Here is a 13872-nt window from a genome sequence, read left to right on the forward strand (position 1 = left end):
AACACAATAGTCACACATATACAGTACATAATTTCTCAGCACTTACTGAAGAAAATCTTAAATTTTTTGCAGAAATGAAAATAAAAGCAGGAAAAGTAAACACATGCAGACAAGGTGGAACACCAACATCATGAGCTTGTCATCGTTATTTGAAGTACAGCATTTTTAAAACCTATTTATAAGCGAATAGAAGTGTCCTATTGTTACTTTGCCGCAACCCCATTGACAATCACTTATTTTAAGGCACTGCAGTTTCTGTGTGCTACAGGTGCAACTTCCTCAACATTAAAAAGGAGTTGTAAAGAGCACCAAATTCACAGTAAGGTGTTTGCCTTTTTTTGCCTCTTTATACTTAAAAATAATCACCAATGAGGGAGCAACATTCTGCTGTTTTGATGTGAGTGAGTCAGTTAAAGTAAAAAAAAAAAGCTGCACTAGTCCAATTTAAAAAGCTAAATCCTGACATAAGCGAGTGGACAAACTGGATGAGTCCTTTCTGTAATAAATACACATGCTCCAGTCTCTAAAATAGTTCATGTCCTATTTTTCTTTTATCTGGGAAATCTTTTTTTGATTTGGCAAAGTGATCCGAATCAGAAGCAAATAAAAAAGGCATTGGTGTGGTGGGGAAAACCCAGCAAAGAAGAAGGCATCCCATAGTTTTTGGCTTTAAGGGCGTCCGTCCACGGAGGATCCTTTTTTTTTTTTTTCAAAAGTATTACTTCAAGCGCTCGATGAGTTCCTGCGTGAGGCCCAGGTTAAGCAGCTGCAGGGCGGGCAAGGTGGCCAGATGTGGGAAAGAGCGGTGGAGTTTTTCCCAGCAGAGTTCCAGCAGGCTGGGCACTGCCAGCCAGATCTTGAAGAGAGAGCCGGTCCTCTTGTTCTCATGGATGTTGACCACGCCGCCATGGATGTACATACAGCCCGTCTAGAGAGAAAGAAAGGTACTTATTAGAGGTGGGAATCTTTGGACAACTCACGATTCGATTACAAATTATTTATACAGCCATAATTATGTTGTATTTTATATTTTAAATGTATTGCATTTAATTAATATTAATTTGTCTACAAGGCTTCTGGTATGTATGCAGTATTGCATCATTTACGGTTTTTGGCTGTAAGTGCGCACAGTGTAGATGTACAGTATATGGAAGACTAGGAACGTAAGCTTAAAGGGGGGTTTGCAACTTTTAAGTTACCGTCCATTTTTGAAACCAAAAAAATATAACAAGAACACTACTGGCTAGCTTATGTTATCATTAGTGGTTTAACACAACAGATTTAATTGATAAATGTTTATTTGTCACAATTACAAGTTAAACTTAAAGCACTTCCGCACAGTCCGACTGAAATGTTGGCTTTGATTCGCTTTCATTTTTCGTGTCCGTACTCTCACATCCCCACTATGCGTGCTCAGCCTTTTGTGTACAGAAGGATTAAACTCGCCACACTGCAGTACTGTGGGAAACCCAGTGGGCGTTTATAGGGGTGCATGGGTAAAAATAGATTTACTTCCGAATCGTGATTCTTATTACAATTTTGAATCAATTAAAATTTTTCAAGACTTCCTTTTTTGTTTTCTTAAAAGCCACCTCTGCACTTGCTTGCTGCGCACATTCATCATACGTCAGCCTAAAGAGGAACTTTTGAACCTGTTTTATGGTCAAGAATTGGTTTGAATCGATTCTGAATTAAAGCATCAACCCTAAAATTGTGAGTTGTAAGATTCACATCCCTCATGTCATCCCTTTTTCACCTCCGATACGAGACCGATATCAGAGCCTTGAGTATGTGTTGATACAATATCTACAAGAATCATAAATGTATCATTTTGTAGTGTGGAATGTTGGAAAATATTTGATCTAGTGAAATGAGTCAAATAGAGAACAATGGTTAAGTATAAAAACCAGAACCTTTTATTAACTGTCTGGAATGGACTTATGCTGTCTTTACGTTTAAGTGAAGTGGTAATTGTCTTTTTTGACTAGTGGCCACAATTCATGAAGTTAAGCTCATGGCGCAGTAAACTGAATGATAGACATGTTAGTTACTGGATACTTTGTAATTCGCCTTTGCCTGGGAGACTTTGTATGTAATTTGCAACTGTAAATATTTGATATTTGTTTGTATTGACAAACGAGATGTTTTAGACAACAATATTGTTCAATTATTACGTATGCCTAACTTGTGTGCTTAGCTGTTGTGTAGCTGCTGGCTACTACAGTAGTAGCCTAAAGCCTAGCATGTTAACCTTTTGTAAATAACTTGACTAAAATAGAAGAAAAGTCCAACCTTGTGTGCTTATTGGAGGACATTTAGATGTTAAGTGGCTGGCCATCTTTGCACAAATAAAGCCGGAGATGATGTCGTGGTTTGTGCAACCCTTTGAGGCATTTGTGATAGAGTGCTATATAAATAAACTTTGATTGATTGACATGTAATCACACATTTTACATGCAAGCACATATAACACAGTTTTTTTTTGCCAATACCGGACCGATATCAGTATCAGATTTGGACACACCTACATAGATAGTACTTTATTGATTCCTTCAAGAGTTCCCTCAGGAAAATTAAAAAGACGTACATAAGGCAGGATCATCTGGCCACGAGTGGGTCAGAGGTGTTATACATACCGGCGTAACGGCGGCGCAGTGAAAGTAGGCGGGCTCAGGCATCACAGCAGGCAGCCTGCTCCATTGGAACGTGTGCAGGTTGAGTTTCCACAGGTCAGCCAGTATCACTTCGTCGTTGTAGCCTCCGCATATAAATACATCTAGAATAGAAATGGAGGGGATTTAACACCATGTCATAAAGCAGGATTTACATTTTTTTTTTTTTTTTTTTTTTTTTTTTTATAAAGGGCTTACCGTTTCTTATTTGCACACAACTATGACATCTCCTAGGAGCAGGAAACCCTGTTTGAATGACAGGTGGTGAAAAACATGTCTGATGTGAAAGGTGTCCATACGTGAGATACAAACCTATTTTGTCGTGAGGTTTTGTTGCAATCTCCTCCCAGGAATTGGTCTCCAGATTGTATGCATGAATCTAGCACATGCAAAATATTTATATTAGCATCAAGGGGAGCTGCACAACAATTTGGACGTCTACCTTGTCCAGTGGGTAAGACGTCAAGGAAGTCCCGCCTCCCAAGATGTAAATCCTCTGTCCATCATGTGCTATCTCATGTCTATACCTGTGCAGATATGTTGGCCTGTTTTAGAACCGGATTCGAAGTCCGGAGGAGATTCGAGAGCATACCGTTCCTCTGGGAAGTCATCAGGGCGGTTGTTGGGCTTGAGGTGGATCCACTCCCTGCTTGTCAGGTCCAGCCTGTGCAGATCAGTGCTGTATATGTACCCTGTCGTCCCACCGAAGACGTAAAGGAAACCATTTATGATGACCATGGCCTGCGTGAGGGAAGTCGTTACATTAGCTGGTACAAAAAAAGAGAAAGCAAGGAGACGTTTTGCACCAAAATAAACTAAACCCATTTTTGTGGGGACATGTCCCCACCTTAGAGGATAAATACGTTGGATCCAGCACCATCCTCTCAGACTAGAGCTGTCCTAAGTCTGAGAGGATGAAGTCTGCTCAGTTGAGAGGCGAGGCGTCTTGTACGATGAGCTGATGAATGAGAATATTCACACACGATGAGCAGTTCCAGTACCTGGCCATAGATTCTGTTGGGCTTCTTCCCTCGACAGTTGAGCAGCGACCATCGCTTGTACTTCACGTTGCACACATGGACGTCGTTGCCGCTGTTCTCACCAAATGGGATCCCTGTGCCGCCGAACACCAGGAGATTGTTGCCGTGCAAAACCGCTGCAATAGGAAGCAAAGCTTAGTGGCCATTTTGGGGAAGATTTTCGTTTAAATAAATTATAGCGTAGGCAGCGCTACGATAAGAGGCGATGCCAAATGCGGACCATAATGTTAGTTAGCCTCCAGGGTTATGTCAACACTATTTTGGCCTTTTATTAATTTTTAGGCCATGTCACGTAACACGATATATATCTCGATATTGTGCCTTAGCCTTGAATTAACACGTGATGCATATAATCACACCAGTATGATGATTCTATATGTCTACATTAAAACATTCTTGTTCATACTGCATTAATATATGCTAATTTTAAACTTTCATGCAGAGAGGGAAATCACAACTACATCAATTTACCAATACTGTATTTATTAAACAGTTATTAAGCAGTGGCACAAACATTCATGTCATTTCAAAACAGAAAGTGCAAGATTGTCAGAGATATTTTAAAACAAGCTATTAGTGCACTTTTGTGCATGATGTCACTAAGATGACATATCAAAACAACACTAAATTAAAGTGCACTTTTTGTACAGAACGCCACTACAATAGTTTAAAACAAATAAAGTGCACTTTCGTGCATAATGTCACACAAGATATTTCAATAACTATCAAATAAAAATGAGCTGCATAATAGGAAATCAAATAGTGTATGTCCTTCGCTATGTGGTAGGTTACTGCGGACGTCATCGCCTTCTGTTGTTGACTATTTTTTCATACGATGTTGATGTGGAAGTAATTGCTTGGGCATTTTTGTGGGTGTGGCACCGAACGAAGATGTTGACATGCAGAGTTTCAAGCACTCTTCATTCTCTAGCGGGTGACTTTTCAAATGGTGCTACACATTAGCAGTGCTGCTACTTTGTGTATCAACGCTTTTACTTGACATATTACTGTTTGTTCAACATCTTCCCGCTTGAAGCCAAACCACCGCCAGACGATGGACCACGTGCTGTTTTTCTTAGGAATTAATTCTTCCTTCATTTGTTACCAGAATCGCACCTTCTTTCTCTCGTATTACCACTCGCACCACTCCACTAACATCACAGCTAATGTTACCTATGCCGCTTCCTCTGCTCTGCAAGAGCGTGCAGTATGTGAGAAGGTGCGCTTGTTTTATGTCTCTGTGAGAAGGAGAGACAGGTAAGAGTGAGAAACGCCTGAAGTGTAATGCCCGTAGCTAAACGCAACTGCGTGAGAACGTATACCGGTACTCTAATGTCACAATATAGTAATTTTCTATATCGCACAGAGACAAACCCGCGATATATCGAGTATATTCGATATATCGCCCAGCCCTAATATATATATATATATCTGTGATGAGGTGGCGACTTGTCCAGGGTGTACCTCGCCTTCCGCCCGATTGTAGCTGAGATAGGCTCCAGCGACCCCGAAGGAAATAAGCGGTAGAAAATGGATGGATGGATGGATGGATATACAGGTAAAAGCCAGTAAATTAGAATATTTTGAAAAACTTGATTTATTTCAGTAATTGCATTCAAAAGGTGTAACTTGTACATTATATTTATTCATTGCACACAGACTGATGCATTCAAATGTTTATTTCATTTAATTTTGATGATTTGAAGTGGCAACAAATGAAAATCCAAAATTCCGTGTGTCACAAAATTAGAATATTACTTAAGGCTAATACAAAAAAGGGATTTTTAGAAATGTTGGCCAACTGAAAAGTATGAAAATGAAAAATATGAGCATGTACAATACTCAATACTTGGTTGGAGCTCCTTTTGCCTCAATTACTGCGTTAATACGGCGTGGCATGGAGTCGATGAGTTTCTGGCACTGCTCAGGTGTTATGAGAACCCAACCATGCAAATTTTGCATTTCCTTTGGAAATCGAGGTCCCAGAGTCTGGAGGAAGACAGGAGAGGCACAGGATCCACGTTGCCTGAAGTCTAGTGTAAAGTTTCCACCATCAGTGATGGTTTGGGGTGCCATGTCATCTGCTGGTGTCGGTCCACTCTGTTTCCTGAGATCCAGGGTCAACGCAGCCGTCTACCAGCAAGTTTTAGAGCACTTCATGCTTCCTGCTGCTGACCTGCTCTATGGAGATGGAGATTTCAAGTTCCAACAGGACTTGGCGCCTGCACACAGCGCAAAATCTACCCGTGCCTGGTTTACGGACCATGGTATTTCTGTTCTAAATTGGCCCGCCAACTCCCCTGACCTTAGCCCCATAGAAAATCTGTGGGGTATTGTGAAAAGGAAGATGCAGAATGCCAGACCCAAAAACGCAGAAGAGTTGAAGGCCACTATCAGAGCAACCTGGGCTCTCATAACACCTGAGCAGTGCCAGAAACTCATCGACTCCATGCCACGCCGCATTAATGCAGTAATTGAGGCAAAAGGAGCTCCAACCAAGTATTGAGTATTGTACATGCTCATATTTTTCATTTTCATACTTTTCAGTTGGCCAACATTTCTAAAAATCCCTTTTTTGTCTTAGCCTTAAGTAATGTTCTAATTTTGTGACACACGGAATTTTGGATTTTCATTTGTTGCCACTTCAAATCATCAAAATTAAATGAAATAAACATTTGAATGCATCAGTCTGTGTGCAATGAATAAATATAATGTACAAGTTACACCTTTTGAATGCAATTACTGAAATAAATCAAGTTTTTCAAAATATTCTAATTTACTGGCTTTTACCTGTGTGTGTGTATATATATATATATATATATATATATATATATATATATATATATATATATATATATATATATATATATACACAAATATGATACCAAAAATTAAAAGAACAGATTAGTTACAATCGCTTCAGATGCAACAATAAATAAATGCAATGAATTCTTGAATTACAAAAGAAAGCAGACAACAGGGGTGAAGAAATAAGAGTATATACTATATTAACCTTTTACGTTGTTATGGTAAAAATAGGTTACGGTTTAGCTGTATGCCATGTTTTGTGGAGTCTGTGTGTATTTTTATGTGTATGTATGAATATACCGCAGTATATATGTACATATGTATGTAAAGTATATTTGTCTCCCAGTGTGCGGGAATCAAATCACAACCCCTCCCTGCCAAAACAGCAAGTGCAGTGCCCCGGGAAAAAAGGAATACCAGCTCTCGGCAGGCTGGCAAGCGACAGGTCCCCCCGGGACCGGAGCTACCATGCAGACAGCCGGGCAAAGCAAGGAGAAGCAGCCCCCAAGCCTCGGGAAATGACACCCCACACGAGAAGAAAGATGGGGCCCAGGGATACCCCGCCCCAGTAGCAACCAGGTCCCCACACGCCTAACCTCCCCTAAGAGCACGGCAGAGCCCGTGCCGGTCCGCTCCATCTAAGAAGGCCCCAGCAGGACCACCCAGCACAGGGCCACGGGAAACACCAGCCCCATGTCTGGCGCAGACTCGAAAAATAGCAAAACACTCCTGTCATATAAAAGGATCTTTGGCCACATGCTACAGATACATTTATTATTTTAGTAATTACAAACTAATTGTTATTGACATGGTAATTATGTGTGCAACTATTTCTTACATTTTTTATATTACTCTAAAGTAATGGTATCCTTGAGTGCTCTAGGTACCGCCCATAGGGCCAGTTTAGAGTGTCAAAAAGTGCGGTGGTTCATGTGTAGACCTCACTCCCTAGCACCTTAAACGTCTGCGTCGGACAATGAGCTGTCATCTTGGGCATTAAGCTCATTGCCTAGCGCACTTGCCTCAATCAGGGGACCCTAGATCTAACTGAGCAGGACTAATGTGAAGCGGTTACAGATGCTTTGTTCTTTTCACCATTCTATAATCACAAAGTCAGTGTAACGGAGGATAGCTGGTTTGCTAGTGCGAATACCGTGTGCAAACCTCATTTCCCAATATCTTAAAAAGCTGTGCCAGACAATGGGCTGACAGCCTGTGACTTTCAGCTCATTGACTAGCACTGCTGGGCTTAACTCAATCAGTGGGGATATGTGACCCCCGAGCTTGTGCACATTACATTTTCGAAAGGAAATGTCCTTCATCTTTCCTATTATGAAGCATACCTGACATGGAAGCAAGCTCCGTGGGCATGAAGCCCTGTGTTTGAATCTGCTGCCAGCGACCCGTGGCAAAGTGGTACCTCCAAAGCTCCCTGAACAGCGGATCGGCATAGTCAGGGTTGTAGCCTCCAAACACGTAAAGGTTGGTGCTGTCGGCAACGCAGCGATGGCCACTGCGGGCCGGGGGTGTACGACGACCTGGAGACCAAAAAAAAAATTTCAGCCTGTATGAAAAAAATAGCATAATAGTTTGGATTGACATTGTCTGAGGTAGTCTTTTTCAACCTTTTTTGAGCCAAGGCACATTTTTTGCGTAGAAAAAATCCGGAGGCACACCACCAGCAGAAATCATTAAAAAACTAAACTTAGTTGACAGTAAAAAGTAATTGTCGCAATTGTTGGCTATGACTTTAAACCATAACCAACCATGCATTAATACAGTTCTTGTCTTAAAGTAGGTGTACCGTCACATCACGCCGTGACTTATTTAGAGTTTTTTGCTGTTTTCCCGTGTGTAGTGTTTTAGTTCTTGTCTTGCGCTCCTATTTTGGTGACCTTTTCTCTTTTTTTGGTATTTTCCTGTAGCAGTTTCATGTCTTCCTTTTGAGCGATATTTCCTGCATCTACTTTGTTTTAGCAATCAAGGATATTTCAGTTGTTTTTATCCTTCTTTGTGGGGACATTGTTGATTGTCATGTCATGTTCGGATGTACATTGTGGACGCCGTCTTTGCTCCACAGTGAGTCTTTGCTGTCGTCCAGCATCCTGTTTTTGTTTACTTTGTAGCCAGTTCAGTTTTAGTTTCGTTCTGCATAGCCTTCCCTAAGCTTCAATGCTTTTTCTTAGGTGCACTCACCTTATTATTTTTGGTTTAAGCATTAGACAACTTTTGACCTGCACGCTGCCTCCCGCTGTTTCTGACATCTACAAAGCAATTAGCTACCAGCTTCTACCTACTGATATGGAAGAGTATTACACGGTTACTCTGCCGAGCTCTAGACAGCACCGACCACTCAACAACAACACATAATTTGCATACTATAATTACTGGTTTGCAAAAAATGTTTTTAACCCAAATAGGTGAAATTAGATAATCTCCCACGGCACACCAGACTGTATCTCACGGCACAGTGGTTAAAAAACACTGGTCTGAGGTATTCATTCTATGCACTTTTGCCGTAGATCCCCCAAAACAGTAGAGCAGCCTGTTAATGAAAGGTTTTTGCAGGTGATTCATAAAACAGCAAAGCGCTCTTGTCCTATTCTGGTTGCCTCATGTAGCTCCAAGTAAGGAACCAACCTGTAATTTACTAATCCAGGTTTGCATTGGAATTTAGACACAGCAGGCAGCCTGATGTTGTTGTCTTTTTTAGAGCTAACTAAAACTCAAAAAGATTGTAAGTCAGGTATCCTCTCCAGAGTGTCAACACATTTCAGTGCAAGCTTTCTGGACTAGCCTGTCACTAAGATGTGTCTGCTTCAGGAAGCCGAGGACATCTTGTTCACATGACTTGACTTTGAATATGACTTTGTGATACAGACCACACTCTGTCTAGGCCAGGCCTGGGCAATTATTTTGACTCTGGGGCCACATTTAGAGAAAAAAATGTGTCTGGGGGCCGGTATATCTGATTTTTAGGAACACTAATACAAAACCTCACAATAATGTCTGATTGAATGCTAAAAACGTTATGACAGACCACCTTAAAAAACGGAATGGGATTTTACTTTTTTTTACTGAATGAGGCACTGAGAATGTACATGAAAATAAATAATGTCGGATTTACAATATTAACTATGAACAATAGAACACTGAATATTGACAACACCAACATATTTTACAATCAAGCGAAACTCAACAAAAATGCAGCAAACACAGCGAAACAAACATAAATATTACAAAAAACCCACCTACAATCTGATATATCTGGGATATCACTAAGCTTTAAAACTTTGTTGTGAAAATCTCCACACTGCTTGGTGCCTCGTCTGAGCTGCTGTGACTTAGATTATCATAGTAACTAATTAGATGACCATAGTAACTAGTATATCATGCAAAAGCGCATATTCCAACCAGTAAAATACTTAGTATAGTTGAAGACTTACGGTCATTAGAAAACATCACTGCACATCATAATGGCAGCTACTAGTGATGGGTTTGGCAACACCGATGCATCGGCGCATGCGTCGAGCTCATAGAGCAAAACCCTGTGTCGGTGCGCGTACCGCTTTTAGAAAGTCACGTGACCGATCATGAGCTGTTTCGGTCACGTGACCGATACGCGAACTGTGTCGCACTGACGCCTCCTCTGTGTCCTGTGAGCGGATCTTTTCTACAGCCGGAGAAATAATAACTAAGAAGAGAAATCGTCTAAAATTTAATACGCTGGAAAAACAGTTTTTTTTTTAAATAAAAACGTGTAAAAAAATTTTTTTTTGAAATTCCTAGTCCACAAGCATCCTCATTCACAACACGTTCTCTTAGATTTCCATGTTATGATACATGTTCACATTATTTATTGACTGTATCTAAAAAAGATAAAAATATATTTTTATTTAAATGAAGATATGAAATAATCCTAAATGAAATACAATGACTTGGTTTATATTATTGTATATACTAGGTCAGTGGTTCTCAACCTTTTTTCAGTGAAGTACCCCCTTTGAACATTTTTTTAATTCAAGTACCCCCTAATCAGAGCAAAGCATTTTTGGTTGAAAAAAAGAGATAAAGAAGTAAAATACTGCACTATGTCATCAGTTTCTGATTTATTAAATTGTATAACAGTGTAAAATATTGCTAATTTGTAGTGGTCTTTCTTGAACTATTTGGGAAAAAAAAGATATAAAAATAACTAAAAACTTGTTGAAAAAAAACAAGTGATTCAATTATAAATAAAGATTTCTACACATCGAAGTAATCATCAACTTAAAGTGTCCTCTTTGGAGATTGTAATAGAGATCCATCTGGATTCAGGAACTTAATTCTAAACATTTCTTCACAAAAAAAGAAATCTTTAACATCAATATTTATGGAACATGTCCACAAACAAATCTAGCTGTCAACACTGAATATTGCATTGTTGCATTGTAATGAATGGAATAGCATACTTGATTTGATGTTCAGTTTATGAACTTACATTCATATTTTGTTGAAGTATTATTCAATAAATATATTTATAAAGGATTTTTGAATCGTTGCTATTTTTAGAATATTCAAAAAAAAATCTCACATACCCCTTGGCATGCATTCAAGTACCCCCAGGGGTACACGTACCCCCATTTGAGAACCACTGCACTAGGTCATAAAATCAGTGTCAGATGAGTCGGTCCATAGGTTGCCTGTAGGGATTTTTAATGTCCAGCAGATGTCAGTATTTAGTGACACAGTATCAATACAGTTTTGCAATGTGTCGAAACGCTTCATGACGCCTCATCAACCCATCACTAGCAGCTACACTTTCCATCTTAAAGATCTAAAAAAATTATTCGGAAATGTCCGACGGGCTAGATTGAAAAACTTAACGAGCCGCATGCGGCCCCCGGGCCTTAATTTGCCAAGTTCTTGTCTAGGCTCTGAAAGTTCTAGAACCTCTCGCCTAGTGACACTTACATATACGTGAAGAACCTGCCCGTTCAAGGACATTGAAAATGAACTATTCTTATCTTTTCTCCTCTGCTCCCCGCTATCCCTTGCGGAAGGGGAGACACACAGATCCGGTGGCCATGGATGGGGTGCTGGCTGTCCGGGGTCGGGACCCGGGGTGGACCGCTCGCCTGTATATCGGTTGGGAACATCTCTGCGCTGCTGCCCCGTCTCCGCTCGGGATGGTTTCCTGCTGACCCCACTGTGGACTGGACTCTTACTGTTATGCTGGATCCACTATGGACTGGACTCTCACAATATTATGTTAGACCCACTCGACATCCATTGCATTCGGTCTCTCTAGAGGGGGGGGGTTACCCACATATGCGGTCCTCTCCAAGGTTTCTCATAGTCATTCACATCGACGTCCCACTGGGGTGAGTTTTTCCTTGCCCTTATGTGGGCTATACCGAGGATGTCGTTGTGGCTTGTGCAGCCCTTTGAGACACTTGTGATTTAGGGCTATATAAATAAACATTGATTGATTGATTGATATCTGCAAAAAAAAAAAAGAAAATCTAATGTTCTTGTTTGATTCAATGTATTTTACATTGAATATTTCCGTGCTGCTACTATTGTTTAGTAATTATTATGTTATAAAAATTAGTGGCCGGAATGTAGAGGCAGGGATTTGTTTCTCACTGGTCACCTGGGATAGTATGTGTGTGGGGGGCTGAATGATTGCTGAATGAATAACACCTGAGTGTGAATCCTTTTTGTCTTGTATAGAGAGAGAGTGAGGTAGGGTGCCATTACTTCTGTTGACCGCAAAAGGCTATCTTTTTCCATCATAGTCTGGTCCATATAGTCCTGCAAATCCATCTGCGTGTAATGTATTGGTTTTTTTTACTCCAAGGTAAAATAAATCACCCTCAAAACTGCAGTAATGACTTCATGACCCAGCGTGTCAGACAGAGCCCTGCTTTCTACTCTCACTGACTAATTTGTTTCTGATAGTCCCACAACAGTAGCGTTTAACAATTGCTCAAAAAGAGCTACTAGTTTATTTCTTACTCGACAAAAGAGAGCTTAATTCGCTATTAATCACTGATGGCGCTGATTTGGGGGGGAAAGGGAAACACAGCCATGATTAGCATGTGTGCTAAAAGCTAATGTTGCTGACTGACCTGCTAGCGTGTCGCCGTGCTGCGGCCTGCCTGACAGCCGCTCGAATGTATTCAACTGGTCCAGACTGCGAGCACCGCGGGCGTCCGTCATGTTTCCCCAGTTCTGATCCAAGCCTCCCTCAGAACATCACATTGAGTTCATGAAGCTGCTTCCTAAGTGCTCGGCAGACACGACAACGCCATGACAGCCCCCGGTCAGATTGAAAGAAGCTACATGCACTCATTTTACACCAGGGCCTCGGCCAATCAGGAGGGTTGTTGTTGGAATGCTGCGTCATCGGAGGTGGGCGGGGCCAAATGCCTTCAAAACAAGTTGCTCCGTTCAACTGGCGGCACTGGGTTTTTACAGAAGAGTCCTAAAATATTTCGAGCCTGCTGTTAAATAGAAGATCATTAACTGGCGTTTTGCAGAAGCGTTTACAACATTAGCCACATCATATCGAGCATCTTTAAACTGCACATTTGCACTATATTCCTAAAAACAGCAGAGTGCCTCCGTCAGTTTGAGAATCTTTAAAATAGCATTTATGCAGAAGATTCCTAAAAAGAGCAAGACACTCCTGTCATGTTGAAAATCTTCAATTACAGCGTTTCTGCAGAGTGCCTAAAAGTAATCCTCCTTTCCTATAGAGCAGTGTTTTTCAACCACTGTGCCGCGGCACACTAGCGTGCCGTGAGATACAGTCTGGTGTGCCGTGGCGTGGGAGATCATCTAATGTCACCTATTTGGGTTAAAAATATTGTTTGCAAACCAGTATAGTCTGCAAATGATGTGTTGTTGTTGAGTGTCGGTGCTGTCTAGAGCGCGGCAGAGTAACCGTGTAATACTCTTCCATATCAGTAGGTGGCAGTCGGTAGCTAATTGCTTTGTAGATGTCGGGAACAGCGGGAGGCAGTGTGCAGGTGAAAAGGTATCTAATGCTTAAACCAAAAATAAACAAAAGGTTAGTGCCCCTAAGAAAAGGCATTGAAGCTTAGGGATGGCTATGCAGAACGAAACTAAAACTGAACTGGCTGCAAAGTAAACAAAAACAGAATGCTGGACGACAGCAAAGACTTACTGTGGCGCAAAGACGGCGTCCACAAAGTACATCCGAACATGACATGACAATCAACAATGTCCCCACAAAGAAGGATAAAAACAAACCAAAATCTTCTTGATTGCTAAAAGAAAGTAGATGCGGGAAACATCACTGAAAGGTAAAACATGAAACTGCTACAGGAAAATACCAAAAAAAG

At 40.8% G+C, this 13872-nt stretch overlaps 1 protein-coding gene across 1 annotated transcript; it reads right to left on the reverse strand.

Moving 5' to 3' along the window:
• Positions 1-2: 2 nt before the first annotated feature.
• klhdc10 (kelch domain containing 10) lies at positions 3-12863 on the reverse strand. Its single transcript, XM_061959454.2, has 9 exons — positions 12634-12863; positions 7864-8058; positions 3674-3828; positions 3265-3413; positions 3115-3199; positions 2985-3051; positions 2871-2918; positions 2637-2776; positions 3-928 (listed from the first exon to the last, which is right to left on the reverse strand). Exons 1-9 carry the CDS (start codon positions 12722-12724, stop codon positions 719-721), a joined length of 1140 nt encoding a protein of 379 aa, XP_061815438.1. The 5' UTR covers positions 12725-12863; the 3' UTR covers positions 3-718.
• Positions 12864-13872: the final 1009 nt, after the last annotated feature.

The sequence above is a fragment of the Nerophis lumbriciformis genome, linkage group LG05 (genome assembly GCF_033978685.3).
Source record: "Nerophis lumbriciformis linkage group LG05, RoL_Nlum_v2.1, whole genome shotgun sequence".
Taxonomy (NCBI): Eukaryota; Metazoa; Chordata; class Actinopteri; order Syngnathiformes; family Syngnathidae; genus Nerophis; species Nerophis lumbriciformis.